General features: G+C 46.2%; 2 protein-coding genes and 1 long non-coding RNA gene across 6 annotated transcripts in view; 2 read left to right on the forward strand and 1 right to left on the reverse strand.

The window, feature by feature from the left end:
* Nucleotides 1-4,742, forward strand: part of PLEKHO2 (pleckstrin homology domain containing O2) — a 28,824-nt gene extending 24,082 nt beyond the window's left edge. Inside the window, exon 6 of the mRNA XM_080396898.1 lies at nt 1-4,742. Within this exon, the coding sequence (XP_080253024.1) occupies nt 1-1,227 (1,227 nt within the window). The 3' untranslated portion in view covers nt 1,228-4,742.
* Nucleotides 2,539-18,762, reverse strand: LOC308067676. The gene is made up of 2 exons (XR_013929696.1): nt 18,570-18,762; nt 2,539-7,519 (listed from the first exon to the last, which is right to left on the reverse strand). It is a non-coding gene; the product is annotated as an uncharacterized lncRNA (long non-coding RNA).
* Nucleotides 17,033-18,764, forward strand: part of ANKDD1A (ankyrin repeat and death domain containing 1A) — a 15,652-nt gene continuing 13,920 nt past the window's right edge. The window contains exon 1 of one of the 4 annotated variants that reach the window (XM_080396895.1): nt 17,033-18,607. In XM_080396895.1, the coding sequence (XP_080253021.1) occupies nt 18,379-18,607 (229 nt within the window). In that variant the 5' untranslated portion in view covers nt 17,033-18,378. The remainder of the gene's footprint in view (nt 18,608-18,764) is intronic. The other 3 variants (XM_080396897.1, XM_080396894.1, XM_080396896.1) reach the window with 3 other exon arrangements.

Below are 18,764 nucleotides of genomic sequence, written 5' to 3' on the forward strand. Positions count from 1 at the left end.
GCTGCCAAGTCTACATCAGATGGTATCCTGCGACTAGATCTGGATATAGTGGACAACGGACCGCCAAACTTGGATTCCACCATCAGTGAAAGTGACAATGCACCACCCCAGAAAGAAACTCCAAAGCCACCTATGCCACCCATAAAACCCACTGGCACAAAAGAAGACCAAGATGCAGGGAATAATGTTCCTGACCAGGAACATAAAAAACCTCTGTCTCCTCCGTTGCCTCCAGATAAGAAGCTTAAGGAAGGCATAGCATCAAAGGACAGTGTAAATGCCAGGGAAGAGGACTCTGTAAACCCAGAGGAGAATATGGAAGGATCCCAAGCACCAAGCGAGGAGAACAGAGAGAACCTCATCGAGGTCAGCAACAGGGGCATAGCAAAAGCACCAATTCCTCTTCCGGACAAGCTAAAAGTAGCTTGGGACCAACCAGTCCTTGAGCCTAAAAACACAGAAGACTTGAAATCATCAGGAGATAGCAGCAAAGACAACGTTGCTGAGATTGCTGCTGCAGATGTTACAAAGCCTCTGGTTCCTCCTAAGGTTCTATCAGAAAAAATGCTAGCCACAGTGAACTCCAGCCATGGTGATTTGGAAGCCGGGGGCTGGGAAGACCTGGAGTCTGACAGGTCCAAGCCCCCAGTGAATGGGATTGCAACCAGCGAGGTAGCAGAGTTCACATCCCCAACAGCTGAAGCTGAAGAAGGAAATGGGAGAACCTCTGCCAAGAAGGAACAGCAGACTTCAGCAGAAGAGATACAGACTTCCTTAGCTACAGAAACAGACCACGACAGTGTAAAAGCAACTGTGGAGGAGAAGGAGTGTGCAGAAAGCACTTCAGGTCTCAAACCTCGCAGTTCTTCTCTGGGAGACTTGCTGTCTGATTCCAAAAATACACAGAGAGCACTTCCAAGCCAAGGTTTCCCCAAGGGTTCCCATCAATGCTTAGCTAAAATGGAGGAGAAAGTTGCTAATGAAAGGGAAAAGGCAGAAAAACTTCTGCAGAAGGTTTTGCGTGAAGGGTTGGAACAGGCCCAGGAGGGGAATGGACCCCCAGTGATGGCAGAGACATTGCTCAATGAGGCAGTAGAACAACTTCGGCAAGCTACACAAGTTTTGCAAGAAATTAAAGGTCTCGGAGAACTGAAAAAAGAAGCAACACAGAAACAGAAAGAAAAGCAAAAGGATCTAGTGACTCTTTATAGAAGAAGTGCTCCCTGACATACTCTTCGAAGAGACTTCTTTCTCAAAATCAAAGCTAAACATTTGCCATTTATGATTTGTACCATTGCTAGGCCAGTGTGTAAAAGGTGGTGTTTTGCTGTGCACACACCACGTTTATGGGACAGAAATGAGCTTTCAGTTATAGCATCTTTTTCTCTTCATGTTGTACATACCAGTTCAGTTCTAATCCTCTTAGCACAGCAGAAAGTTACAGGACATTGAACAGTTTCAGAAATGTGAATGCTCTTTAAGGACTATATCCAAAGTCCTTTCCATGAATCAGGCCTTAAAAATTACTAGTAGTCAAACCAAGCCAGATTTTTGAAAGGAGCAGAATGGCTATTCTAGCAAAAGCCTCTGTCTATTTGTATTTACAGAGAAGCAGATACCAAATTACACTGGCACTTATCTGGTTTTCCCAGTTACATCACTTAAGGATAAATGTAGTCAGTGTTTGTTCACTGGCTGGCAAGGTTTCCCAGACCACCTGGCCCAGTGTACATCTGGGAATGTAAAGATAAATGGTTTAATCTTCTCCAAAGATACTCATAAAACCACATCCACGATTAAAAAGTGACCTCGCACAGAGGCAAACAAAAACTGGCCAGTTCGTGGCTACAAGTAGCGTCCTCAGACCTGGAGCAGCTGTATGAAGCACTGAGTCTGGCTCTGCAGAGCTTCAGGTGTGCTAAGCACTGTGTAAGTGAACACAAGTCTCAATGCATCATTGCTAGGCGAGTATTAATTGTTCCTGTTTCGTTAATAGGGAACTGAGGCAAAGAGGTTACACTTGGCCTTCGAAGGAGTGTCTTCTGGCAACGCAACACATTTTTTATTGAGGATCATACCTATCTGGTAACTCTGAATCCCCTCATCATTGTAGGGAACAATTAGCCAGGCATTTGGAGAACTTGTGTCCAGGAGAGCCCCAGGAGCTTCTTAGGAGAGCTGTCATTAGGAAGCTGGGATGTGTGTTCCTTTAGCTGTAGGCTCACTCTCTGTGTTGTCTTGGGATGTTAACTGACAAGAGCATGCATCAGGCAGCAGGTCTGGATGACATCCCTCTTCCTATTTAACATGTCTCTACCTGCTGTGTCCTGGCTAGCCTGAAAGCCACGGTTTGGCACAGACATCAGTAATTGGAGTACATGGAGGGAAAGGCTTTTTGCACGCACAACTTTGGGGCTGGTCCCAGTGGCTTAAGTACATTAAAATAAAAATGCATCGCTACAGAAGGGTCTGAGGAAGGCATTGCAGAAGGCTCCGGCACAATTCCCACAACTTCCCTGCCCACCCACTGAAAGCAACCACAGCTCCCGTGGTCTTTTGTGATTACAGCTGTGATAAAATCATGTCTTTGCACCACTGCTGTATTAGGCCCTCACCTGGGCTGGGTCCCCTCCCCTAATCTCTACAGTTGCTCTTGATGACAATCGTGTGACAGCCTGAAGGGCTTCTCCTTTGCTTGAGCCAGACTCTGGAAGCATGGAAAAGGGTGATCTTCCCAGTCTGGTTTTAAGGAGTGACATGCTACCTAAGATCTCGTCTCTCATTTGCTGGCACTGCCCTCTTAGCTCACCCATTTCTTTTTCTTCTGTTCTTTCTTTTATAATTTCCCAGGTTCCACAAGGCTGCAGCAGGCTGCAAATACCCTCCATAGCAGCAGCTCAGTAAAGTTTCATCTAAGCCTCTTCTGAGGCTGGGCAGTGGGCACTTCAGGTCTAAGCACAGAAATGTTGGTTTTGGGCTTCCAGATATCCTGGTTTTCACCGCCCAGAGCCAGCAAGACAGGCAGCGACTAGAACTGGTGTTTCTGCCTCTTTTGATTAAACCAGCCTTGGTTTTAGTGGTCTGTCCCCCTCTCAAGACAGCCATAGACATTGCATGGGAATTCACTTGTTATTCTCTCACGTGGAAAGTTCTACGCAGTCAAAACACTCAGGGCTCAGGTGCCAAAAAGCTCTGCTTTGAGACAAAAAGTTTCCTACGTCCTAAGCCCACTCCCAGGCACGCAGCCTGGAGCAAACTCTGGATCTGTGTCATTTGCTGCTGTAGATTCAATGTGAACCATGGGTCTTATTCACCTTTCCAGACATACTTAGGACAAGGGCTAATAACACAGACAATAATCAGTGCCTATCTGCTATCTAAATGTATTTTTCTGCATGTGCACTTTTGTTTACCGAACACTGTGTGGTATGAATGTGAGCTGTCAGAACCTGGTGTGCACTGGAAGTCAAGGGACATCAGCTACAGAGAGCAGGGAGGCTTTTGCAAGATGCAGTTCTTTAACGAGAGATGAATTAGATGGGGGAAAAAACAGTTCACACTCACAGGAATATAACCAGGGCAAACTCTGGGTCCAGGTTCACATCCCAAAGCTGAAGCCATTCCTAAACTCCAGGATGGGCAAATCAAAGCCTGGAACTGAAAACCCAGGAAAATGAAAACAGCTTATGGGATAGCTCAGTCCCCTAATTTATATACAAAGGCTTTTGCTCTCACAGGTGTTTTGTTGTGGCAGTATGTTCTGTGGATACTTGTCTGACAAAGCGCTGATGAAAATACCCAGACATCCCTATCTGTTACAGCCAAACCTACAGGATGTGCTTATATTTACTGTATATTTTTATATTATACTGAATATTCTAATGAATAAATGTCTGACATGTTACTGAATACCCATCAGTAGGAATCTTAACAGGTAAAACACCCTGTATCTGTTAAGAAATGGACAAGTTAAATCATTTTACAAGCTACAGCTAATTACTGTATTTGCTGTACTAACAGAACTTACTAGATTTGTATTATGTCTTGTAAATAAGTATAACTTAAGTGGAATCTCCATAGCACCCAGTAACTCTACTGCTGAAAATGCTATGTTAGACACTCTTTGGTTTTAACTATTTTTTCTAATAGTGTTCGTAGATTCATCGTAAAATGTCTAGCCCAGCTGTAAACCTGATTCACCTGGACCTTGCAGGAAAAAAACCATCATGTTCCTTCTGCAGTTTTCCCACTTTTCTTCTCATTCTGGTCATAAGCCAGGCTGTGCCTAGGGCTGGGGAGTGGGTTCTCCTGTAGCTGCCTCCTGGGGTGTTTTTACATCATCCTCTGAAAATGGCAGTGCTGGGCAGAGTCAGAGACAGGATCCTGGTCTGCTCTGACCTTATACATTAAGTCCCATCTTCGGGGTATGCCCTGCTACCATGCACTTTTTTTTTAATCTTCTTTTAAACTTAACATTTAAACTTACATCTAATTTCTGGCTGCACTAAGGCTGGTTTTCTTGTGCCTGAAAACCCTCTGGGCATGAAGCGCTGGGGCTTCAGTCTGTGTTTTGGGCTGTGCCGCCAGGTTACATGTCTGTGACAGGAAGGAAGTGAGTTTGCAAGCAAGCAAATGTGGATGGCTATCTGAAAAGCAACTGCTGCAGCCCGTGGAAAGGCAGCACTTTGTCTCCTGCTTGTAAAGAGCTTTGAGATTTGGCAATAAAACCCCCCTTTTAAATATCAGCTGTTTAAGAGCCATTTGTCCTAAACAGGAGCAAAGATCCACCAGCAGCAGTACATGGAGGCTTTACCCTGGAGAAGGGCATGCTGTACAGGCTGTGGTCAGGCTGGGGTGAGCTAGATGCTGTGCTAACCGCAAGTCTGGAGGAAGGAGAAGCGCTGGGGGCTGCGGCTGGCACAGAGCTGGAGCTGCTGCTGCACACAGTGCAGTTCCTGAGTCATCCCTGCCTGCCAGCTTGGCTGCCTTGGCCAGAAAGCACGGCCGAGGCCAGGATATGCTCCTGCTCCTTCTGGAAAGCAGTGGGAAGCATCCTCATTGCTGGAGACCTCACCAAGTGCAGTCTCCAGCAGTGCTGTCTGGGCAGCCCTTAACAGCTTCATGTGGACTCTCTGGTGTCTACAAAATGTTGAGCTAGCTCAGCAGTCATCCTTGTGGTGGTAAGCAACACCAGAGCCTCATTCCTCTGCCCAGATGCCAGTAAGCTACGGGAAGATTCGTACCATAGTGACTGCTTCCCTTTTGTGAAAACTGGGCAGGAACTGGTCAGTAGGTTCAAAAGTTACAAGGAAGCAGGGAAAAGAGTGCAATATACACGCCATCCTATTGCACAAGTTTGGCTTCATTTGTCTAAAAAAAATGTGCTTAGCAACTCCTCTAACCCCTTGCTGGGAAGGGGGCTGTTCCTCAAAGGAACCTCCAAGACACAGGGTTTATTTCTATAGATACACTGTAAAGAAAGGCACCCTCTTCCTCTCACACTAAGAAAACAGACAACACATCGCATTCTGGCCTTAAATTGTTGTTGGTAAGGCAGGCAAGTGTCTAGCACCACGTAAAACATGATCTAAAAAAATGCAAAAGAAAACATACATAATATTGGCATATGAAACATTTGCCTAATTCCTTTTAATCCAATGGATAGTCATGGGTTACTGGTTCAAAGAGACTATGTTATCATGTGAACTGAAATAAAAAATGCAGGTCTTAGGTTCCGTCCAGTGATTGCACAGGACTCAATAATTTGCAACTGAAAAAGAGCAGAAAGAGCTCTTCCAGTCCTAGGGTGCCAAAAAATTTACTACAGCATTGGCTGCTCTACTCAGATGACTAATTATTCTTGCTATTAAAAAATGTGGGTTTTTATCTAAAATATGAGTCATCAACAGTGAAGCTCTCCAAGACTTGCCCTTTCCAGTTTAAAGAGACAATCTGCAGGCACAGAAGACATCCACCATGTTTAGAGAATGGAGATCCCCGTTTTTTTATGATATGCAAGTTCACATACTTCAGAAAGCCAGTGCTTAATTTATTCCAGGAAACTTAGTCACCATGTTCTTCTAGCACCTTACCTCATGGCTAAGCAACCCACAGTATTCCTGTGACAGCCACCAATGTGATGTTACAAACCATTAACAATTTCATTCTCAGCAGCAGTCCTGCTGCCTGCGATCAATGCAAGGTACTTTAAGCCACGTATTTCCCATCCGCTCCTGGGTATCAGAGACCCAGTCCCCCCAGCTTCACTTCAGAGAGCAGCTGGAGGCGTAGTCCTCGCATCTCCTGCTTTCAGTGTTAGTCCCTTCTGCCTGAGCTAGACCAGCCTAGCAGTTCAGAGGTTGTAAAACACAATATATGAGGACATGGTGAAGGAATCCTACCTTAGTGCATCGTTACTGAAGGTGACGTAAAGCACGTGTATTCACACCTATAGAAAAAAAAAGAAAATGGTGGAATATTGCAAAATGCCGTTTGGACGAAGTTATTACAGGAGGGATGGCTGTCAACAGCTTATCCCATTGACTGGATAAAGGGAAAAAACCAAAGTTGGCTTAACTTGCAGCAAAAAAGGATTAAAGACCTCTATTTAGGAAACTTCCAGGCCCAGGGTGGATGTATTCTAGAATGGGATCTCCACCACTGGGATTTCTTAAGAGCAGTATGCAGGGAAGGTGGGTACATCTCACCCTCTTCTGCATGGAAAGGTGGATGAAACTGTTGCCTGAGGTCCTTCTCAGCCATATGGTTTCTGCAGGACACTGACAGAAGCCTCAACAACCAGACTCAGGGGCTAATAAACACCACAGGCTATTCAGGTCTTTAACCCTGTTTTCCCTCTCACTGAGGCACTGTGAGATGATAAACATGGTGCTCTACATGTCCCCTGCGACCCTGCTCACACCTCCTCAGCTTGGCCTGCCCTCCCCAGCTTTATTCTCTTCTCTTCTCCAGCTTCAGATTTCAGTTCTTGTCTCTCCTCACCTTCCCATCTCATGTCCCTTCTCTGCCAGAACAAGTGATTCCTGGAAAACTCAGCACTATGTTGGTAGAAGCTGTCCATAAGTTTTAGTTGTGCCGCTGCCAAGAAAAACCTCCTTACCTTTTGCCCCCATTGGATTCATAATAAGTCTCTACATCCCCATGGGAGATAAGTTTATGCTTTGGAATGTGATCAGTTTTCAAAGTCAGGAAATTAATTTTAAAATTATTTGCTCAAGCTAAATGAATGAATGGATCAAAATGCTGGGAACCCAAGCTAGAACTACCTCAATTTTTTTGACCAACAACGCTATTGACAGTTCTTTTATAGCATCTTCCAGTACCTTAAGGTGGTTTGTGACCAGGAATGAATTCCGCCTTGTAGTGCAGCCAGGAGGGATAGTGGAGCTTCTCACCATGAAGAATGAAGCAGATACTTTTATTTTTAATTGCTGCAGTAGTGACATTTTGCAGCAAACATTAGATGACCTGAACATTTAGGTAACCAGATGAAGTGCTCCTAAAAACAGCAAACAAACCAAAAAGACAATTTTGAGAATTTGTCCTTTGACAACTTTTTTAACCCTTAGCAGTGATAGGAACAGACCTCCAAATCCTGCCTTCTTTGGGCAATATGACAGTTAAAGAATTATTTCTAGCCCGTAAGTGGATAAGACATACTGTGCAACTACTACAGACAGGTGTTAAATCTACCATATTGTTCATTTAAAATAAGAAATGAGAACTTGAAGTATTCTGGAGATGTTCTGGGGGAAAAGACAAAGCCATCTGGAGCAGAGATGGTAAGAGTGTGTACTGGAGAAGAGGTCAGTGGTAGGAAGAGGGCAAGACATGGGGAGGCAATGCTAAGTACTATCTCCTGTTCATGGATAAGGATGTGACATACAGGCAACACAAACAGATCCAAACTCTCCTTTCCCTCAGAACTACACAGTAGGGTCATATCCAGAAATAAGGATATTTGAAAGCTGGTTACTGGCTTTCCCTTACCCCTTACTGAAACATTTAATTCCCTCTTGGTCTCTAAATAGTTTCAGATGCTTGGTGAAGTTTTTAACTATATTAATATTTTTCCCTCCCACCCAAAAAAACTCAAGTGTTTTTGGAGGAAAATTATTTTTTCTTCTGGAGAAACCTACCTTGCACAGAAAGAAATCCTTCTTAAAGGAGAAATGCTAATCAGTTTTACATTAAAGTTATGTAGCGCGTTACTGCATGCTGGGATATTTATCACTGAAATTGATAAAACACTAGAAAATCTCCAAAAGTCCAATGGATATGCAAGCCAGCATGACTAACTGGGTGAGGATCTGTGCAAACAAAGCTGCAAGTTCCTCTGCTATTTCATTCGCAACAAGAAGGCAATTTTGAAATACTGGCAAAATACCCCGCATTTGTTTATACCACATCACCATGACAGCAAAGCACCGCCCCGTTCTTCACGTATTGTACATCTTTGCAAGAAACAGTGGTGAAGGGGAAATGAAGCTCAAAGCAAAAAACACGGCCAGATGTCATACGGGATATCACACGAGATACAGGCTTGGACCTATGTTCTCCAGTGCCAGTCCCCAGCACGTGGATAACATTCCTGTCCAAGCAACAGAGCCTCTGATCAGCTCTTTCTCTGGAGCAACGCTGAATTTTCAACAGCACGGGTTGAATTTACTGAACAAGGCAAATAAATTCCGTGTGTTTTTGACTGCCAAGAACTAATGAACTTCTGAAAGGTCATCAGTTCCAGCAATAGTTATGTATTCAAATGACAGGATTGCTCTCAGCTTAGTCACACGTCGGCTGGCGAGTCCAAAACCACCCACTTCCAAGGGTGGAATCAGGGCCTCGTGGGAATCGCTGGTGAGAAATTTTCTGGCAAAACATTTTCAGGGCAAAAAAGCAACCCAAAACAGTTAACAGAAGACTACAGATGTGGAAAAGTGTCCCTGTTTAAAAAAAGTAAGAAGAAAGCTTTGAAAAGTTGACATTTCAAAAAGGGACAGTTTTTCTCTGTAGCATGAAAACACAATTTCAACACTTCATTTAATTTACATTTTTTAATTTACCCTAAGTTTCTAAAAGTATGAAATTACATATTTTGATGGAACTCATGTGATTGCTTCCTGTCTGCTTACAGAAGTTTTAATTATTTTTTTCCCCTTGCTCTAGATAGGGGAAGAGAATTCAAACCGTTGGGAATGTTGATAAATGGGAAAGCTCTTCCAGTCTGACCTAGGCAGACAGAACAGGATTCTTGTGCATTTCTTTCAAAATGGGTCACAGATGAATCCAGTCTGGCTCCTCTGCTCCTCCAAGGAGCAGTTTCATTCTCAGGTGATCCAGTCAGGCCGTGGGCTGTGGTGGTCTATTTGTTTTGGCTTAAGACAACAGTAGCTGCACAGGTACAGGGTTGTGTTTTTTAAATAAGTCTGTCATTGCTCAGAGAGAAAATCCATTTTCTCGGACAATCACAGTAAACTTACAGATGTCAAAGGAAGCAGTCCCTAGAACTTCTGGAAGGACTCTGGTCTCATTCCTGTGACGGGCTTGCATTCAAGAGTGTCATGTTCTTCTGGTAAGCAGCTCGTTTGGAATGATGATATTATCAGCGCTAAACACAAGAGATGTAAATTTGGGGGCTTGCAGCCAAAGCCACCATTCCTATAGAATAGAAAGAGCACAGGCTGTTCTCTACAGCTCTGCATGCTCCTGCTCTGCTCATTGCAATAGAATCAGAGGGCAACCTCTGCAGCCGCCCCGTCCTGATTAGACATCGCCCCTGTGGACTATGAGACATGTCAGCAGAACAGAAGGAATTTTTTGGCCTCCACATCAGGGCCCTCGGAGGACCCCTCCTATTCACCACAGCGAGTAACCGCAAGTTGAAAAGCAGCCACTGCCTACCCCAGTTTCCTGGCATTTAGGTAGACACTTGCATCGGCTAATTATCACTAGCCTTGTACTACCCACTGCTCCCAAATATTGCAATGAACTTCTTTAGAGAAGAACACAGTATCTGCATGCAATGCCACTAATACCATGGAAATAGCGTCTGGGTTTGAAGATGTAATGTCCACAGATGGGTTCGGCACAAAGGCACTGATGACAGGAGCCAGCTCTTTGGGTTTTGACCCCAATTTCTAGATTCAGCAAACAACAGAGGCCAACAGAGTTTAATTATTATTTGTTTTCAGAGTGGCTAGGCTCTTGACTGAGTTACTGTGGCTGTAACTGAGCTGTGTTACAAGCCATCTCCAGCAAGAAGGCACTGGAGCAGGAGGTAATTGAGGGTTGGCTCCCGGAGGGAATTTTCCCTTAAAAGGATAACTACATTGTCATGATGAAACCAGCTTGCTTCCACTGCCCGCAGAGCTTTTTGCAAACACGGCTGCCAGAGCTGGGGGTTGTGGTGAGTATTAGCAGCAGACAGCTAGAAGCAGCAGGGCAGTGTCTGCTCCTTAAATGCTACAGGAACTCCGGCCTTTCTCAGCGATGCTCTCCCATGAAGGGCAGCAGGACATGCATGCAGCCCCAGAAGGTCACTTCAGTGCCATGTAACGAGAGGCCAGCTCCTACCATCTGCTCAAGGTAAAATGAAACCTAAGTGAGGGATTGCAACCAAAGAAACCAGCTGCACAAGAAGCACTTGCACTCAAAAATCATCAACATTTTCAGAGAGGGGCAGGCAGGATGCCAGCTCAAAGCATACCAAGGCCATGCAGGAAATTTTCCAATTAAATATTTTTCCACCAGAAAATAACCAAAGCCCCAGCTTTTCATTTGCAAGTCCATGGAACAATTCTGATCAAAGCTCTTTAGGTGGGATCAAGGAGAACAATGAGAGAGCAGAACTGTAGGGTGGCCTCTCACCCAGCAGCAGGCTGCTGAGAAGGGAGAGCCAGGCTTCAGGCCAAGCCTCCTCTGGAAGACTTAGCCCAGTGACTTGGACCTCAGCTTCTCATAACCCAGAGGAAACCGCCTTAACTCAACCCCTGCTCCAGGTCCAAGATACCTCCTTGTCCTCTGGACAGCCCACCCACTTGGAGCTTTTCACGGTGCTCTCCTGTGCCGTGCAGGAAGGGCTGCACTGTGGTTTTTACATGGAATGAGGCTGAAATGGGAAAGGCTGGGTTTGGCCCAGCTGTAGTGGCAGGCACCAGTTCCCACCTCACAGCTAAAGCCTCTCTATGCAGATCTTGGGTGAGGTTTTCAAATCTGACTCACGCTTGTGCAGTCTCAAACACAGAGTAACCCACCCATCATGCTGCAAGAGAAGGAACCAGGACCCAGTGTTTACTGGATGAGCAGTCAAAATACGCATGAGTGAGGCACAGCCAGCTCTCAAGTGAGCAGAGACTCCTGAGCTGGCAGGGCAACAAAGGCTTACACAAAGTAAAACACCATCCCTTCCTCTAAGGACTGACAGCCTACAGAACCCCAAGCAGCTACAGTCCTTGTATCACAGTGGGGAGTCAAGGCATGGGACAGAAGTCCAGATTGCTGGTAAGTCAGATTTCTGGTCACCAACAAGCCATCGTCACTGGAAGCAGGATTTCCTAGCGCTGTGCACCTTTAAGAGACAGACCACCAGCAACTCCCTCCAGACCACAGAGGTCAGCTCAGGAGCTGCAGTAACTCTGCAGCTGTCCCCAGCCCTGCCTGATGGTCACTCCACCTGGTTCCAGCCCATTGCTACCCCTGTGAAGCGTCTGCTTGAAATAGTCCCATTTTGGGAATTCCACAAGCAGTATGGAAATTCAGAACATTTCCTCTTAGCTTTAGGAGTAGAAAACTTTATTTTCCCATCAGTCTTTCTCTGTACAGAGAAGTATTAAAAGCTTCAGCAGAATAAGTGTGTTACTGTCTATAAACAGAAACTCATTCAGAGGTTAACAGCAGAAAGCTGGAGAATTACAGGTGTCTACAGGCACAGACTGGTTGCCATTTGGTTTTCCCTTTCCATGAGTAACAGCATGAAAGTGAGTCAGGCTCCACAGCTGAGTCACAGCAAGAGAATATAAACTTCCTCTTCAGACCAGGAGAACCTTGGCAGGTGGAGGAAGAGCTCTGTGGATTCTTCTGCCCTAGATAAACACAATATGGTGAGTCCATGGAATTATGCTCCAGAGCCTGGGATCTGCAAGCCTGTCCCAATGATCCTGTGGTGGAAACATGATAAATGTATGACGAGATCTACCTTCTGTTCCCTGTGCTCTGTATAGATTCTCTCTCTTTACAGATAACCCCATCTTTCTGAAAGAGAAAGCTAGAGTTTGTGCTTTTTAAACGCTGCTGAGACCAGCTACCACTTGAATCAACTTGTTCTATATTTGCTCTCAGACCGTGTGCATCACCCCATCACAGCATCATCTGCTAGATGCTCAAGCAATGTGATTACACATCTGTCCAGGGTTGTTTGTTCCCTTGTCCCTCCTTCTACAAGTACATTGCACTGAAGCCAGAAGCAGGACAAGCAAAACACTTGCTGCATTCACACATGCTCTCTCCAGAAACAGAGCAGAGCTGAAGCCCAGCTGTGCTCCCCCACCTCCTCTCCACTGATGTCATTATTTTCCATGTTGCTTGTTGTGTCCAGAAATGAGGAAGGCCCTGGAACGCAGCAGCCTGTGTAGGAGCTGTTCCTGCACTGATCACCGGCAACTTTAGCAGCAGATTTTAAAGGGAAGCCTGGTGGGCCGCAATAAAAGAAAAGTCATCAGGCTGCGATTTGACATCAGCAGAGCTCCTTGTACAGCACATGACTCCGGCTGCTGTCCCAGCCCCCTCCCCCATCTCCCAATTCCGAGACCACGAAATTACTCATTAGGCTTGGAACAAAACTCTTTCGGTGCACTTGCATGTGGCTGGAGGCAGAGACAGATGTTTCAGGCTCTGGAAGAAAATTACTGAGAGAGAGAGATGAAATGCTTCCAAAGCTGCACTGCTGTCTCCTAACAGTAAGCTTTCCTGCTCCTGTTGCGCTCCGTGGTTTACCACGGGATCAGAGAAGAAGGGAGCAATGGCATCACAGTTTAGTGACCCTTTGCTTCCACTTTGCTTTTATTAAATGCTCAGAAACAAGATTTTTTTGTTATGCTTCAAATTTTGCATGAAGTCCTACAGCATGGCATAAGTGCAGCTCAGGGCTGTGCTTCTGGCAATGGGTTTCAGCACTGCAGGTTTATGGTTATAAGATCCTACATTTCAGCTACACTTTAGTCCTGAAAAAAGCAGGGAAGAGATTGCCTTTAGGAGTCAGAGAGTCCTCAGAGGCCCAGGAACCAGAGGATCCTCCCTCTTTTTACACATGCAGGAAAGTGAGAATAAAAACATTGCCTGCAGGCATGTCAGCAAGGGGATTAGGCTTAGTGTACGATTATTACTTGGTTTATAGGATGCAGCAGTTCCCACTTCCCGCAAACAAACACTTGCTCAGCTACTCATCACATTCAAACCAGGAAGGCTCAGGAACCCAGCTCCATCACAGTATTTCTTTTCTCATATTCAAGACCCTTTAGACCCTTCCCTGCTACACTTGCTTTTGTTCACATAAAAGGTGTTTTAAGAGCATACTAGTCTTATGTTCCTGATTTTGAAAGACTGGCCTCCAGTCTTCCAGTAAGGCATACAGTTCAAAGCAAGGCCAGAATGACCACTGTAACCTGATCATCACTGTGAGACAGAGGTTGTCGTGCCAGTAACCTCCCTGCTACTGGTAAAAGCTGGGACTCAGGCATTAAGAGACTTTGAACACAATGGGCTCCTCTAAACCTCCTTCAGCAAAGCATCAGAGAAATAACAAATATCCCCCCCCCCCCCCCCCAGTATTTTTTAAGATATCATTCAGGTACAAATGATACTGGGCAGTTATTTTTTTGCTTCTCAAGTAGTCCGGCAGGATAGATGTAAGCCCAGTTCTCCACAGCTGGAAGGAGAACATACTCCATTTGAAGATGTAGCAAACTCGTGTCAGTAAGCTCAATGCTTCTGGTCAGGCATCCATAGGAGTGACCTCATCATCAGGAACAAACTTGGCCACAGCGCTAATTGCAGGTAAGCTTCACTTTCCAAGCTACATAGAAGCTTAAGCTCATTCATCTTTTCAAGGGATTTAAAGGCCTATCAGCTTTGGGAAGTAAGAGTGACAGGAAAGGGAAGTCCAAAATCACCAGTTGAAACTTCCAGTTGCTGTTAACATGGACTGAATCATATTTGTCAACCTCATGCAGCAGCATCTTGCCAGGCAAGACTCACTCACCAACCCTCTCTGACATTTCGTGGCTTCCTTGAGACATTTCCTTACAAACAAAGAAAACCTTCAATTTCTCTAAAGTGTCATTTTCTCCCAATCCCATAATACTGGATCATCCCTAAGCCTAAAACAGAGAACATGACTTTGTGATACAGGCTGCTTCCTGAGCTAGGAACAACAGCTCTGCCAAAATACCTCATTCTGTGTTGTCTTACAACACTGCACAGGATGAGCAGAGTCTGGGAAGACAGGAAAAATGGAATTACAAGCTCGTGAAATGGACACTGACAAAAACCTGAAGTATCAAGCTCACTCAGATGCGTCTGTGTTTAATGCAGTCATCAGACAGTCTCTGTTTAACTAAATATTTGACTTCAGAATTGGGCCTGAATTATTATTGGCAAAGCTTCCAAGCTCCACAGGTCCCTCTAACAAGCTGTTCCTCTGTGGAAGCCTTGCAAGGAGATGAATATAGCCTTTGAGGAAAGTGCTGGATCCCTTCTCAGGATTCCAGAGTGGGTTTGTGGAGTCCTGTTAGGTGTCCAGGGTTTTTGAAAGCTTCATATGTTGACTGTTAGAAGCTACAGGACTGATGTTTGTGTGCGCTTCTGGGATGTTCCCACAGGAGTTTTGGCTCCACAGCATGTCACAGCAACAGAGATATCAAAGAAAGCACCAAAAATAACCTAGTCTACAGGACAACTAAAAGCGTAGCCCAGACAAAAAATAAATAAGATGGAGCCACACATGAAGCCATATAGCCAGAGTTGTAATGTGTATTCCATTCTAATGGGACATATCTGAAAGTGCAGTTTGCAAATCAGGACACAGAACTGGTGTGGTTAGTCCCTTTCGTACCCACAGCATGGACATAAAGCAGCACAAACATACAGTTCCTCATGGCATCAATGGAAGCCGTGTACCACAGTGCCCAAAGGATCTGGTTTACATGCTGCCACACAGATCTCATGGTTGCTACTCAGCACATTGTGCTGTTTGACACCCAGTCATGTAAAAACAGTCCATCAGCACTGAAAGAGGGACGTGGTCATCCCCTCTCCCATGCAATATTCAATTTCCTGACTGTGGCAGCATATGCCAGAAAAGACAATCCTCCAGGGCTGGAGGCTGTTTCCGGAGCCAGGCTCCCCCACTGTGGGCAGCTCCAGGGAAGCAGAGGTTTGGCTTCCTGGACTACAGGCAGCTGCAGGCAGGAGGAGTCTCCTTCCAGTTTTGCTTCAAGGGAAGATTATGAATTGAAGTCCAATTTTCTAAACCTTTAGGTAAGCAACTGTTTCTGCATAAACACATACTGGTTTGTGGGCTGTTTTACATGGCTAGCTGCAAATCTGACTGACTTTAAAATCACAGTGTACACAACTAAACCAGAAAGCAGAGACACCTTTTAAAATGGCATGGATTTGAGCAGCTTGACTCATGATTTTTGAATGGAGATTGAAAATAACGATTATCCTAAACTAACACATAAAAATTGTGCATGCAAGGTAAGAGCACAAAATACTGCGTCAGAGAGCCTTCACTCCTAAGCGAGAAAGAGCATGTAGCTGGCTTAGATAAAATTATCATTCAAGTGAAATAAAGTCAAAGACTTTTAACACCTTTCTAAAGATGGAGTCAATATCTGGAATATATTGCAAAAAAAGCTCAAATTACCACCTCCCTCTGTCATTCATTATGCTACAACATTAGTGGAAAAATCCAAAAGCACTTTTAGGTCTGTTAGCTAACAAATAGATCGCTAGGCAAGTGTTCAGTGTCGTTAATAAATCCTTGCAGCATTCTGTACTTAGTATCAGCAGAAAGTCCTCATCCCTTCCAACCCTGAACACATACTTATTTAGTAAGGACAGCAGGAATTGCCTACATTGCTTTTTTGCTGCCTGCTGGAAACACCCAAGCCTACAAAGAGATGCAAACTTTCAGTGCATCTGTGCTACTTCTCTTCTGAGGTCAGCATTAAGCAGCATAAGAGCCATAGGTGATCAGTCCTGGCTGATTCAAGCTCTGGAAGAAGTGCAGACAATGACATTAACAGTGGCAGGTTAAATCCAGCCAGCTTTCCATCCAAGGATCTCTTGCAGCATAACAAAAGACTAGCAAGAGCCAGAGGTCCCACCCAAGGCTGGGATGCATGGTACACCGGTACAAGCAGGGATTATTCTCTGCCCTATTAAGGGCTGTTTCCCCAACCCCCAGGCACTAGGCTGAACCCTTCTCAGTCATTCCTGCTGGCAACGTTCCAATTTGTCTAAAGACACTTAAATATTCATCAAGAGAGAGCAAGACTCTGTCTCATCGGGTGCACAGACTGCTCTCCAGGGAGATGGGACACCTGCCTTCTCCACTCCCTGCTCCATCAGATCATTAATTATTTAAAATAACAGCAAAGAGCAAGAAAAACTCTCCGCATCAGACATGCTCACAGCCTGCTGTTTATGGTACTCTCTGGGGTCTTGAGGAGACCAGGGCTTGCATCTCCCCTCCGGCAGAACGGAGGATCAAACCTACCTTTCCCCCTTCCTTGGGGAGGATGCTGTACCCGCTGAGCTATTACACAAAAGGTCTCCCTCTTTATCCAGACAGACCTTATGTTTGCTTTTCCTACCAAGGACGCTGTCTATTTTTAATTAAATTTGAATAAAAGGAAAACAAAACACAAATCCAAAGCTCTGAGACCAGCAGCTAGCCACAGATCCCCACCCCACCCCCAATCTGCGTTCGCTGAAGGGCTTAAGGCCTATTTCCCAGCCAGGCACGCCAAGCCCCACTTGCGGGCCCAGAGCAGGTCAGCTGCATCAGCGCCACGCTTGGCTACCCGAGGCCCTCGGTGGTGGGCTTCAATAAGATGGAAACCACCAGCTCAGCCCTGCTGTTCCCTGCCCTGAAGACAGCTCTGTGCTCACAGAAGGCTGTTTCTAAAGGAGACCCTCAGCTCCTTCAGGTCTCTGCATCCCTGCATCCCCCCGGCACGCTGCCAGCCTCCCCGCATCTCCCACCACAGGCACACACCCCGCGCTGTCTCGCCGGAGCAGCACAGACCCGCACAAGGGTCCCAGGACAGGGGTGACCCCCAAAACTGGCCTGAGCCCAGAGAACAGGCCCGTCTGCACCCTGGAGTTCATTGCTCGCCGCAGCACAGCGCGGCAGGGGAACGGCACTGGCACCCTCAAGTGGTCACCGGGATCGGTGTGCGCTCGCTGCCAAGCCCCGGCACGGCGCGGCTGGGGGCTGCGGGAGGCTCCTCCGCGGAGTCCTGCTCAGGAGGGGAGACAGCCCGTGACAAGGACCAAGTCTGTAGGCCAGCATGGAACAGGGAGGGAATACAGACCTGATGTCACCTCTCCTGTCCTGAGACCAGCAGCAAAGAAACCTCCCTCTCTGCAGTCTGGTCCCCTTTGCTGTCTTGGCTGCTGGGAAGCTGTACTCTGGAGGAACCAACGTCCTGCCTGCCATGAGTTAAGCTCATGCCTCCCAACGCTGCCCATCCTGGGTTTGCAGAACAGGTTATTCCCTTCTCCTCGCGGCGCCTTCCTATGCGTTTGAAGGCCAACAAACAGCACCGAGTCCATCAACCCAAGGTGTCACTCAGTTATCACCCCGTATCCATGGCAAGACTGAGTGCAAGCAAACACGGCAAAGGCAAGAAAATGCAAGGAGCAAGGAACACTCATGTGTCACACTAACCCTGACAAATTAAGATACGGGGGGAACATTGTGGCAGCCAGACCCATGGCAGCAACCTTGCATGGGCTGAACTGAAATGGCTGAAGGGGTGGCCCCTGTGTAGCTGCAGGAAAGGTTTGCTGCCAGGAGATCCACGACCTGGTCCTTCATCAAAAGGCAGCAGCATCTCTCTGGCCTGGAGATGGACAACACTGACAGGACCAAGCACCCAGTTTTGTAGTTGTTTAGGTCGTTTTGGACCCTTTTTTTCTGCCTACCTCAGACCTCACCAAAACTGATCTGATTCTCTCAACCTCAGCTCAGCCCACTGCCTGATTCCTTTCTCCTCATACTTCAAAATGGAAACGAAAAGACAAAACCAAAGCCAGATTCTGGGACAGAAGAATTAACTAAAACTCTGAGTGATGAGCGCTCTTAGCCCCCTCCCGCACCTGCTGCTGCACCCCGGCAGTGTGGCGCATGTGAGCACCTCATCCCCTGGGAACACCAAAACCCAGCTTTCAGGGAAAAAAACCACCATCCCACCCCCTATTTCCCACGGAGCAGCAACCCCTCTCCTCCCAAATCGGTCTGGGAACGGAATTAAACCACTCACAGCCCCGGAGTACGAGCACTTGGCCCAGCCGCGCTGTGGTAAAGGGGGGCACCGGCCCAGGTAACAGCCGTGCGATCCCCTGACTGAAATGGCGCCAGCTGGATGTTCGCCCCTCAAGTCACCCCAAAACGGCCGGAAAGCACCGTGGTCGTCGGAAAGAGCATTTATTTTATTTTATTTTCCTTTAAATGACAG

Source organism: Falco punctatus (genome assembly GCF_963210335.1).
Source record: "Falco punctatus genome assembly, chromosome: 7".
Classification (NCBI taxonomy): domain Eukaryota; kingdom Metazoa; phylum Chordata; class Aves; order Falconiformes; family Falconidae; genus Falco; species Falco punctatus.